This window comes from Solenopsis invicta, chromosome 12 (genome assembly GCF_016802725.1).
Source record: "Solenopsis invicta isolate M01_SB chromosome 12, UNIL_Sinv_3.0, whole genome shotgun sequence".
In the NCBI taxonomy this organism is placed as follows: domain Eukaryota; kingdom Metazoa; phylum Arthropoda; class Insecta; order Hymenoptera; family Formicidae; genus Solenopsis; species Solenopsis invicta.
Genome location: NC_052675.1, coordinates 12,488,490 through 12,500,668, shown reverse-complemented (window position 1 = coordinate 12,500,668; position 12,179 = coordinate 12,488,490). Strand labels below are relative to the sequence as shown.

Sequence of the window (12,179 nt, the reverse complement as noted above, 5' to 3'; positions counted from 1 at the left end):
TATGACGTCATTATAACTGGATAAAAATATAATTCTTTGAAATGTTGACGAAGTATTACGGAGAACTGATACTGTTGCATGATGTACAACAATTTTGCGATACAAATACGTCATTTTGAACGTCATAATAACATGAAGATTGTTAAATGACGAGAAGTGTTAAAACAAACTGTTAAAATAAATTTCAACTATTTCATAAAAAGAAGTAATTGGATAATGAGTTAGATGATGTGTATTACGTGCGTTTCAAGATCCCATTGAAAATATTATTGCTCCCACAGGTATATGAACTTTTTAGTTCTCAGACGTCGTTAGAAAACGCGCTACTTTCAATTAAATGAGGTATTTTCGTCATTTCTTAGACGTACTATATATAAACGCTTAATTGATGTTACGTGGAAGTGTATCGCATGTCGAATATTTTTGTACGAGTTTAAACTACGATTGTGCACTCTGCTTTGCAATGATTTTGCAATTGCTTATCTTCAGCGATTAATTATGAAATAAAGACAATCAGGATGATCAATGCGATATATTATCAAATAATTCTCTCTCATACATGGGAATATAAATGTCTGTCCATTTAAAGTTAACTACATTTCAGACTTTCTATAACTTAAAGTGTATTGACTATAGAATATTTATATCTTTCTATGTACTAGCAAATTTCATTTCAAGAGATTGTACAAGATAACACGTATTAATAAATGTTTCTCTCGAATTTATATTGCATGCATTAGTTATCTAGTAACTTCTGCCTTATACTCGTATGATACTATGCCGACAGTGCTAATGTGACTTCTGATACTACTAAATTTTCATACTTGTATGATGCCATGTCGACAATGCTAAAGTAGAGACATATCAAATCGATGCATAAAATCGATTTCTCGTTATAACAAATTAAATTCATATTATCTGTACGTTTTGTCCAATATAAATGCGGAATTGACATTTTATTTTAGCGAAAATGTAATTTGTAAAATTATTATAAAATAGATTGAGTAATATACATAATGAAAAGAAGTGTATACTCACAATCGGTAATAGTCGTAATAAATACAGTGTTTAAACTAATTAAATATAATTACATATTTTTTATAAATAAAAGATATTTTTATGAAAAAATATGTAATAAAAAATACATAGAAACTATTTATAAAAATTTTGTATATAATAAATTAAAAAATTCATTACAATACAACATTTTAAACATATTTTAGAAATGTATTGAAAAAGTATTATTAAACATTAAGATATTAAACATTAAGATTAAACATTAAGATAATCACAATTACCGCGCTAACTTCTATTAACCTTCTTTTTTAGTTATTCTTTATTCTTTACTTTAAAAAATATAATAAATTACTAAAAATATATCTTTAATAAAGTAAAATATAGAAATGTATAAATATTTACAAATTGCATAGGGATTATTCAATTGAATCTGTTGATTGAGTATTTTATGTATTATCCAGAAATTTTTGTATTGATAATAAACTTCAAAAAGGTGTACATTTGGTACAATGTACATTTGGTTAAATCTCAAAGTCCTGTCTTCGGTTTTTGATGTAGATTTGGATATACATAAAAAAAACGAAGCTGTAGGGATTGATGGATCAGGTTACGGTGGTATTGTTCCAATTAAAATCGGATATTCTCTGACAATCTTGCGAAACCTATTGAAAATAATTGATATTAAGTCATTAAAGTTATTCCATTTAATTGTATTACATTCAATTGTTATTGAATAATCATCAACAGATCAGAGAAGTGTGTAACATATTATATAAATATAATTTCTGGTTTATTACTATGTTTTTGATGTATGTATACGTACATTTTTGAATTGTGGAGAGTGATTCGCAGAATATAATTTAAATGAATTATATTACAGAATTCCAGTTCCGAAGGTGGTACCGATGGAATAAGTAAACGTAACTCGATAATAGCATATTTATCGAATGGTCCTATTTTTTGTACTTTTGCCACAGTTTCCTTAACGTGCTTTTCCCTCGCAGTTGCACAAAATTTAAAAGACTTTTAAAGCAGAAATTAATATTTGGTAAATAAGTAGTACAAAATGAAATTTAAATTCTGATTAAGTTCCTCATTTTAGTGTTTTAATAAAAATAATGATCGGAACATATAGTAGGTGCAGCGTAAAAGGAAAATGACAAATATGTAAAAATTTATTTTTCCTTTATGCTCAAGCCATACAATTCTTACAACGATAATATTGAATACCATTTATATGAATTATTTACAAACTTACTTGTTGTAATTTAATGCAGATTTTTTGCAATTCAATGGTAGTATTCCTTAAATTAAGAATTGTTTCGATCCATTGTCCTGGAACAAATCCTGTTTTTGACAAATTAACATTCATGTGTATCAAACCTCTGTCGATGCAGCAGAGATAAGTGAAAGGTCGCTTTATTTCATCGTGTACGCCGATCTGATATAAATAAAACGTTACTAAATTTCAATACATTTGTTTGAATATGATTGTCACAAAATAATTATTTTGTATATTCTGATTCTCGAATGTAAAGATAATAAAATAATAATAAAAGTTTTTTGCATATCGATTTAACTCACACATTGTTCATAACGAATATTTAATTCGTAAGTCCGAAAGATGGTGAGCATAACTTCACATTTGTAATTGAATTGCCATGGTCTAACAATAACTGCTTTTATCTTGTATCTAATATGACCAATACGATGTTCGAAGCTGCATGGTATTTCGTGAGGTAATTGGATACAAAAAGGATACCTACTCAACCCTGCAGGAATATGTACTTTTCCATCGCCTAAAATTAATGAAAGTTTAGATACAGATTCAGAATTTAAATATTGCGAGGTAAATTATAACAAATGCGCGCGTATTTATTTTTTACATTTTAATCTTAATTATACATTATACGTTATTTTATATATTATCTATACATTTTATCTTGTACATTTATTTTATGCGTTCTTCAAATTAATATGCCATACAAGGAATTTTTTTAATTCGGAAGTTCAACAAATTATAATTATTAGTCTTTGGCAATACATATTTCGATATGTAGTGAATTATTTATTTACTGCTCGAATTCACTTTAAAAGAAATATATTTTCTTTGTATAGCTTTGTTCTCTTTGCTTTTCGAGTCGGAAAAACTCTTTTTTAGTACTCTAATTTTTATTAACATTTTTTTTTCTTACATTTGATGATTAATAGGTGATTATTTGTGGCATATTTGTAGCATGTAAATTTATTGCGATGCATACACGAATGAATAATATTTATTTAGGAAAGAAAATGATTAAGCATTACGTTAAGTAGGATAGATTTTTACATTATATTATATACTGTAATTTTACATTATTATAAAATTTTACAATATATGGGATTTATCTTTTAATAAATGATACGTAACCTTTCGTTGTTTCTAACAGCAAGATAGTGAATTTAAAATACTTTTCATTTCCCCAATAAGTAATAGTGGAAGATGTAGAATTTTCATTACTATTTGTCATACTCGTACTCTCTTCCCATCTGACGTTAGCTTCTCCTTTAATCGATAATTTTAGTGCTGCAATATTAGTTTTTATATAGATTAATGATTATTTTAAAGTTTGACAAAATAAAAGATTAATTTAGAAAATCTATATTAGTTATAAAAATATATATTTAAAACAAAATTAAATCTGATACAAATAGCTGTGTTGGAACGTGCCATTATTTAAATCATTTGAATATATGTGTACAAATTCGTGTACAAATTTTATTTAAATATAAATATTTGATGTTCTATTCAATAAATAAATAATATTTATTGTTTACATATATCTTGTGCAAGTCATCTTGTTAGTTCAAGTATATATATCTACTTGAATACGTATGCTATTTAAATTATTTTACAATGAGAATGTAAATTTTTCTTAAAGGAAAAGACTCGTGAAATTCTTGTCTTTATTATATATTATTTAAAAAATGACAATTTTATTATTAAATGTAATATATATATATATATATATATATATATATATATATATATAAACGATAGTGCACAAAAAATATATCCTATACTGAAAGTTACCACAAATGATTTTCTTTCTAGACGCGTTATCAAAGTATCCATATATGATATAATTCCTCAAACATTCGTTATCAGATTATCGATAATCTACGAATTAATAATCTCTATATCTGTTAAGATAATACAAGTCTACAAGTGTATATTACATTTCTAAAGTTTAAATTTTAATTCACGTCGATGTCTCCAGAACTAGATATTATAAAACTTTAGATGATACCGAAACTTTAATTTTTAAATTTTGTAAAACATTCTTATTCCAGCGAGAAATGATAATCGAATCGACGTAAAATTGACATTGAAGTGATGTTGAAGTTATCAATTCGATATCAATTCGACATAGCTTTGATAATTATTTTTTGCTTATGTATTTTGAAAATAAAGAATAAAAGGAAAACAAAATAATTAGCAAATGATCCACATGATTATAATTTTGTCACTTAATTTGTTTGATCGATATATCTTTTATTAAGACAATTACGTTATTTACCTTCTGCAATTTTTTCCCTTTCCAGATCGATAATAACGTGACCGCTGATGATTTCACCGGGTGTGTAAACAGTACCCGGCCGATCAAATTCAAAGCAAAAAATGTTGAGCGACGGCATTTTTTACGACAATGCACTTTTTAGTTGCGATCTCGTCACATTATCGACAAATTTTTGATTAGAAATGATAATAGAATCGACATCGATTCAATGAGTACGATATTGAATTGATGTCGATTCGATTTGATGATTTCGACATTGATTTTATTATTATTTCTGGCTGGGTATGAAAGATCGATGATCTTACGGAAGATCGTATAATTTAAATTTAAGTGATTGAGAGTAAGAAATTGATAATACTGTAAGCTGGTTCAAACTGGATCTCACTATAAGGAAAACTTAATGACATAAGCAAATAAAATAAAGATGTAAGCAGATAAACAACACTGATATATTTTTAGTCCGAATAATCAAGAACGATCCGTCCGATCTCACAGTCTGAATAACAATATAATATTATCTACTCTGGTCCGTTTGCCATGGAGGACTGGAAAGAGCATTACGGTGGTGGGAGTATAATCCTAATAAGAGGTCTAAGATGGCCGCTACTGAAAATAAAGTGGAAATCCAACAGAAAATGGCTTAAATCTGAAGTGTTACAGAAAATATTAAAATGATGTTAGAATGACAGTCATTGTCATGAAATAATGTGGGATGTTTTGCTGTCATTGCCGTCATTTTAAATATATACATAATAATATATAATTATATATAATTATACATAATTATGAATAATTTTTACATATAATTAAAAACAATTATATATAAATTGTATATAGTTATACATGTATAATTATGTATAATTGTAATAAAAAAATTTACATAAAAATCATACATGATTATAGGATTATATATATTTTAATATATATAAACATATTTGATGTATAATTATATGTACAGCTATATATAATTATATATAACTATACATAATTATATATGAAAAACTTTTTATTGCGTATCATATACAGGATGATTATTAATGATTGTACCCACTTTATACCATAGGAGCATGATTTACCGACGCATTTGTAATTTCTAATATATATATATAAAATATGAGAAATTACATATGCGTCAGCAAATCATGTTCCTATGGTAAAAAGTGGGTACACCCATTAATAATCACCCTATATAAGTAAGGATATAAAATCTTTTTGGAAGAATTTATAAATTAAAGAGACATAATTTGCTTACATGGAGAACATTTTTTTCTTCTTATAAGCAAATTATGTCTGCGTAAGATAATAAATTCCATAATTTTATATTCTTGCTTATATATAAAACAATGAATTGTTGATTTAATACTAAATTTTTTTCTATGTATACAAGGTGATTCATAATGGTTGTACCCACTTTTTATCATAGGAGCATGACTTATCGATGCATTTGTAATTTCTAATATTATATCATATTAGAAATATAAATGCGTCGGTAAGTCATGCTCTTGTGGTAAAAAGTGAGTACTACTTAACCGTTTTGCGATTTGCACGTTTCTGCCATCTGTTATGTTGATCCACAATTCATAGGTTGCCCATCACAAAGTCGGTATGATAGAATAGCTTCTATCAAAATGGCCGAGTATTCGTGGAAGGCTAAATTCTAATCACCAAGAAAAATCTTTTGAGTGTGCTAACTAATCATTTAAGGCTTGCGAATAACAGGCAGGCCTATTTTTCCGAGGATATGTTGTCGTCTGGTAAACGTAGTTTATCCAAAGAAGACATCAAAGCCGCAGATAAAGATGAGAAAGTGAGTATCATTTGTTGTCGCATCGGTGCACATCCAAGAACTCGTACATTAAAGGTGTGTTTCGTTATTTACTCAGAGTACTGAAAATTATAGTATATGTAACGTGAACTATAGATTTTTAGTGCTTGCAGTGAATTTCGGAACGCGGTTTAAAGAATGCAGCATTCGAAAACGACGTTATGTTTGGCGGGAAACTTGACATATATTTGAACTGTTATTTCGCAGGAGTCATTATTGGAGCATGACAGCGATCTCGACGAGGAGATGCTGTTCACGTAAGATAGAAAATTCTTTTATAATCCTTTCTAATTAAGTAAAAAACCTTTGCAAGTGTAAATGTTTGAAAAATTGTCAATTTACTTAGAAATCAAGTATTGTGTTTAATAAAATACTAAGATAATAAAATAGTTAATACACTTTAACATTTATATTAGTAGTAACATTTTAATGTAAATAATTTATTTGTATATAATTTTTATTTTTGTCTATTCGTCTATTTTGACTTGTTATATTTTTCCGGAAGTTACTTTAATTATTACATATGTACTGACATGGAATATGCAATTACAGTCGGCCCAGTACGTCAAGTGGAAATGAGAATGTTGACAATAAGATGGATAGGTGAGTGATGATATATTATTTAAGGATTTGTGTGTGCATTAAAATAATATTAAAGAAACACGTGTTTTCTTAATTAAAATCTTCTACCATTTTGTTGTCATTATTATATAATTTTCTCCATGCAATTTTATTATCTTTATGTAATTTTAATTACATTTACTTTATATATACATGTGTCTGTGATATGCAATTATTTATTATAAATGTATTTTTGTTGCTTGCTAAAATGCAATTTTAAAATTTGTTGAAGCGGAATAAATGAATAAATTAAATCAAATAATAATTGTTTCTTATCTATAGACAAGCTATAAAATTCAATTCATGACTAATGCGAGCATGGATGAATGTGCAATAATACAAAGGCTGTTCTAAATTATGATTGCAAATGTTTTTTTAATAAGGACAAAAATCCAATTTTAATACATCGACAGAGAAATTTTTTGCGTTCGGAAGAAATTAAATTGCATTATTTGAAATATATAAAGGAAAAAAAGTAATTATATTGTACATGGATCTGCGCTTTAAATTCATATTGGTCTTGAACTGAACTTTATGTTTGTTGAGTCAGTTTTATAGCATATTTGATTTGATGATTTGAACCAACTTCGATGGTCTGTTCTTTAGCTACAAAAGAAAAGATAAACTGCGCAAGAAATGCAGCTAAAAAGAACGGACCATCAATTCGAGTCAATCAAAATCAAATACACTATGACCCTTCGAAGATTCCATTGTTTTTCATTACTTTTCTCGACACAAGGAGCTACTATTTCTAAGTGCCTTTGAAAGAATTTTTAAAATTCTAAAAATCTGAAAAAATTCTGGTACACTCTTTTAACATTTTCCGGAATACGATGTCACAATTGTTTGACGTGAAACGTTTTTTACTTTTTTTGTATTTGTTTGAATTTGAGGCAGAATAATTTAAAATTGTTAATTTGCTGGAGTCTTTAAATCCTTCATGTATCCTCGAAGAGTTAATTATCTAGTATAATATATGCTACAAGGAGAAAAGTCTTTTATAATTTATTCTTAATATTATAGTAATCATGGAATAATACGAGTTTCAAAAAATTTTATTATAATTTTAGTAAAATTTTAGTAAAATTTAATAAAAACATATTTTATAATACAAAATAGTTATATAAAAGATGTTCTATACTTTGCGTGACAAACATTAATAGTAGACTCTGTAGATCATTTCAAGACAAAAATTTTAATATTAATTAAATTAATTCGGGTCCATGTTATTTCACAACTACTATGATTTGGAAAGTAAATTCTACGAGAAAATTTTCTCCGTGTACATACAAATCGTTGTGTGTGTGAAATTATTGGTGTAAGTGATTAGTATTAATTTAAATATCTGTATTTAAAGCGTCAAGCTGCAGATTCAAGAAGTGGCAGACGTGATGCGAGATAATGTCCAAAAAGTAATGGATCGTGGCGAGAGGCTAGAGGATTTACAGGAGGCGAGCGATCGTCTGAGCATGGCTGGAAATGAATTTAGAGAAGCTGCGAAGAGAGCGCAACGGAGAGCATGGCTGCAGAATGTGAAATCTAGAATCATTATTATCAGCATTACTGTGACGATCGTGCTTTTTATAGTTGGTAAGAAATAGCACCGTGTATTTATATCTGATAACGAGCAAGTTACTTAACGTATCACGTTTTATCTCTTCTCACATCTTTTAAGTTTGTTGTTGCAATTTGCACATGGTCTACTCATTCATATTTTGCTTTCTTCTTCCTTTAATTCTTTTTCTTTCTTCATGATATTTAGCAAAATAACATTGCATAATATGAATACTATTAATTACTGATTAAGATACAATAACTAATGGTTTGTGGCTCGGAAGCGAATGAGTAGAAATTTTTTTTAAATATTAGACATTGTGAAATAAAAACAATATGTGAGATATTAGTTTCTATACCTAAACAAATTGAGAACAAATCAATTGATATGAAATCAAATTAAGATTTTGAAAATTAATTCTTTTAATTTTATAATGCAAACTTTTACAACAGTTTCCAGAACTTCTATTAGTTAACAAAATTCATTTCTCTTTCATTTTATCCCGTTCTATTTAATTTCACATTCAGTATTATACTATTTTACTTTTTATATATATTTTACAAAATTCCTGTATTTAAATGACGCTGTTATCTATTTAAAAGCTATTTGAAAACAACAATAAAAGCGTTAAATCAGTCAATTTTTAAGTACTGTCTAGTTAGATTAGCGCGTGTCGTTTTCAGTTTTGGACATCATGGTACTTTACCTGGTTCTCAGATAGCAAGTATGATGTTCCGAGCCTCGATCATTTGAATTAAGGTACAAATCTTTTACATTTTCCATGAGCTTTGCATAGTAGACTATTACATGTAAAAAATTTTAATCATAACCGTAAAGCCGTAAGTATATCGACTAATCAAAATCAAAATTGTAGTCTTACGTTTTTGAACGCTCGATTTTGATAATAATGCGATTAATCAATTATGCTTATGGCCTTAATTATGACTAATTGTAAAACTTTTTTACATGTAATTGTCTTATTCAAGTTTCTGTTCAGAAATCACAATAGTTGCGTGTTTGAAAATCATTAAACGTTTTATTACACTGCGCAGTGTCTGCACTTTGCAATACATTTTACGCTCATTTATTAAAACTTTCTATTTTCACTTCTTTTTATCACATTTCTCGCGCTTTAATAGCTGCATTTCTTTCACGTAATCACTTAACGATGCGCTCATAATACAATATGATTATCATTGCAATATTCTTTAATTTTTTTAGTATCCATCGTTGTGAAATACACCTGACTGAGGAACCACCAATATCTGTGCTGTACATGTTGTACATTATCTTCCTACGAACTAATTATAAGTATTGTAATTGTATAAATTTTTCTGTACAAATACATTTCTTCTATGTTATTTTTTTGTAAACACGTGCCGTTGTTTTGTACATTGAATTATTATAAAAGTCACATTACCATCTATGTTAATTTTATATGAACAAATAGTTGAAATTAAGATGATGCGATGATGCGTTGTTTACAGTTTTATATCTCACGTTAGTTTCAATTGAATTATGTTTATATTTCTGCATTCGTGTTGAATAATAAAATTACTTTTGTATCTTTTTTGCTTTTTTTTGTTTAACGCACCGAAGTTTTTTTGGGCAAAAATTCTCAATGTGTAATGCGATTTTGCTTACAAAGGGAACTAACAGTGCATCACCGATTTTAATAAAATTTTATGGATTAGTATAGTATTCACTTACGCATTTACGAAAGTAAAGCTGTAAGTTGTGAAAATTAGTTACTCTCGAGAAAGTAATGATTAAATATTTCCAGCATCTATAGTACTGTTACAGCTTTTAGCTTTTTATATGATCTAGATTAAAAAAAAAAAAAAAATGAAACCATTTTACTCGGAGACAGTTGTAGGACGATTTTCCTAACGTCGGATGTTACACCGCTGAGTCGACATTTTAAATTGTCTCGACATTTTAAAAAGTTCTTTTTTAAGCCAATGAAATTATTTTAAACTTCTTATTATTAATTATTTTAATCCAAGTAAAATACATTTTATAAAATGTTCATCTAACGTTTTGTAACACTTATTAGTGTGTAAGATTTACGAATAATCATTAATTTATAAGTTTTTTATTCAATTAAAAATTGCTTTTAATAATATATTAGTTGTTAGTATGCTATGATCCCCTTCCTATTTCATAATTTTTATCTCACAATTTTTTTAGTAATAAATTGTAAATTATGTTTGTTTTTTTATACCCGATGAATTTTTACCTATAGAATGAAATGATTGGAACTCTGTGGCTAACAAACTTGGTGTTCAAAAAATCCCGTTAATATTTATTAATTTTTTTTAAGAAAACGGAAAGGTATTTCAACACTTTTTTGTATCGTTTACATATATTCGTATGATAATGCACTCAAATTAAAAAATGAGAAAGTATGTGTAATTAAATATTAAAATGTACGTTGAAAATGTTTTGAAATGTTTGAAAGTAAAAATGACTTATAATAAATCGGCTATTGTGTATTAATATTAGTGTCACTACATAACGGCAGGCTACTAAACAATTAAGTTATTTCAAAAATAATTACTAGAATTTGTCACTGAATAACGAAGTGATATGAGTGGGCAGAATACACAGAATATAATAATATTACCTTCTCCCTTTATGTAAATAAGACTGATATTCATTTTTATACAAAGAAATAACATATATAATCGTGAGTGTAAATTCGTGTATAAATGTACATAAACGTAATAATGTGCTTGTGCGTGTCTTTCATTTACTATTAAGTATCTATCAATTACAATCAAGCATAAAAACTTTTTAGAATTTTAATTTGTCTTTGAGAGTACAGTTGCAGCACATATAAATTATTTATAATAATAAGTTACACGAGACTAACGAAATTAAACGTAATGTTAGGCCTGCTAACACTATATTTAATTTCGTCAGTCTGAGTTCACAGTGCTGTGTCTGACATAGGCTTGCTAACCTTATGTATAAATCATCTTTTATTTATGATTTATGGTAATCTAGTATGTTTTTGTCATAATTAAATTTTTAAAAATGTATTCATTATTTTTTATCTTTTTCTAAAAAAGAAAAAAAAACAATATATTCAAAGATTAATGCTTATTTAAAAAAAAATATTACTTATTAATAATAATTTTTTTGTATTAAAATAAGATATCGAATAAATAGAAATAAATAGAAATGTATATAACACATTATATGTAAATAATTTATAGAATAAAAATTTTAAATTATTTTTAAAAGATAAAAAATACTTTTTATTCGAATACATTCATTAAAAACTTGCGATTTCACAATGAAAAGCGATCATGTTATACAGCAATCTTATACGTGACAAACGCTTCATTTAACGTGACCAGCAAATTACTATGAGAGAGTGCGAAACGACTCTTCTGTTCGAAATAAAGTCCATTATATGTAAAAAACAGTTGATAACTGTAAAATGGTAAATATACCAACTAATTACAATTAAAATTATGGTTTATGTTTGAGAATTACTGTGATTATTAGGCTTACGGTCTTACGGTTACAACTAAAACTTGTTACGTGCAATAGCCTTAATTGATTTGTTCGTCATCGTTACGCCAATGAATCG

General features: G+C 27.1%; 2 protein-coding genes across 4 annotated transcripts; one reads left to right on the top strand and one right to left on the bottom strand.

The window, feature by feature from the left end:
• Window positions 1-1,459: 1,459 nt before the first annotated feature.
• Window positions 1,460-5,301, bottom strand: LOC105208268 (arrestin domain-containing protein 17). Its single transcript, XM_011178085.3, has 6 exons — window positions 4,578-5,301; window positions 3,428-3,583; window positions 2,602-2,816; window positions 2,276-2,458; window positions 1,841-2,040; window positions 1,460-1,679 (listed from the first exon to the last, which is right to left on the bottom strand). Exons 1-6 carry the CDS (start codon window positions 4,693-4,695, stop codon window positions 1,625-1,627), a joined length of 927 nt encoding a protein of 308 aa, XP_011176387.1. The 5' UTR covers window positions 4,696-5,301; the 3' UTR covers window positions 1,460-1,624.
• Window positions 5,302-6,175: 874 nt separating this feature from the next.
• Window positions 6,176-10,701, top strand: LOC105208280 (synaptobrevin homolog 2). 3 transcript variants are annotated; one of them, XM_011178096.3, is made up of 6 exons: window positions 6,176-6,384; window positions 6,610-6,659; window positions 6,955-7,005; window positions 8,381-8,613; window positions 9,246-9,337; window positions 9,800-10,701. In XM_011178096.3, the coding sequence occupies exons 1-5, from the start codon at window positions 6,319-6,321 to the stop codon at window positions 9,329-9,331; spliced, it is 486 nt and encodes a 161-aa protein (XP_011176398.1). In that variant the 5' UTR covers window positions 6,176-6,318; the 3' UTR covers window positions 9,332-9,337; window positions 9,800-10,701. The 3 variants fall into 3 exon arrangements, with proteins under 3 accessions (XP_011176398.1, XP_011176407.1, XP_011155311.1); XM_011178105.3 differs by having other exon boundaries at window positions 6,177-6,384; window positions 9,262-9,337; XM_011157009.3 differs by lacking the exon at window positions 9,246-9,337 and having other exon boundaries at window positions 6,177-6,384; window positions 9,800-9,951.
• The last annotated feature ends 1,478 nt before the right edge of the window (window positions 10,702-12,179 follow it).

Coding starts and splice junctions, on each gene's coding strand:
- LOC105208268 (XM_011178085.3), bottom strand. CDS start 4,695: ATGCCGTCGCTCAACATTTTTTGCTTTGAATTTGATCGGCCGGGTACT. Junction 2,817..3,427: donor GCTGTTAGAAACAACGAAAG/GTTACGTATCAT, acceptor CATTAATTTTAG/GCGATGGAAAAGTACATATT. Junction 2,041..2,275: donor TCTGCATTAAATTACAACAA/GTAAGTTTGTAA, acceptor CTGCTTTAAAAG/TCTTTTAAATTTTGTGCAAC.
- LOC105208280 (XM_011178096.3), top strand. CDS start 6,319: ATGTTGTCGTCTGGTAAACGTAGTTTATCCAAAGAAGACATCAAAGCC. Junction 6,660..6,954: donor GACGAGGAGATGCTGTTCAC/GTAAGATAGAAA, acceptor ATGCAATTACAG/TCGGCCCAGTACGTCAAGTG. Junction 7,006..8,380: donor GTTGACAATAAGATGGATAG/GTGAGTGATGAT, acceptor CTGTATTTAAAG/CGTCAAGCTGCAGATTCAAG.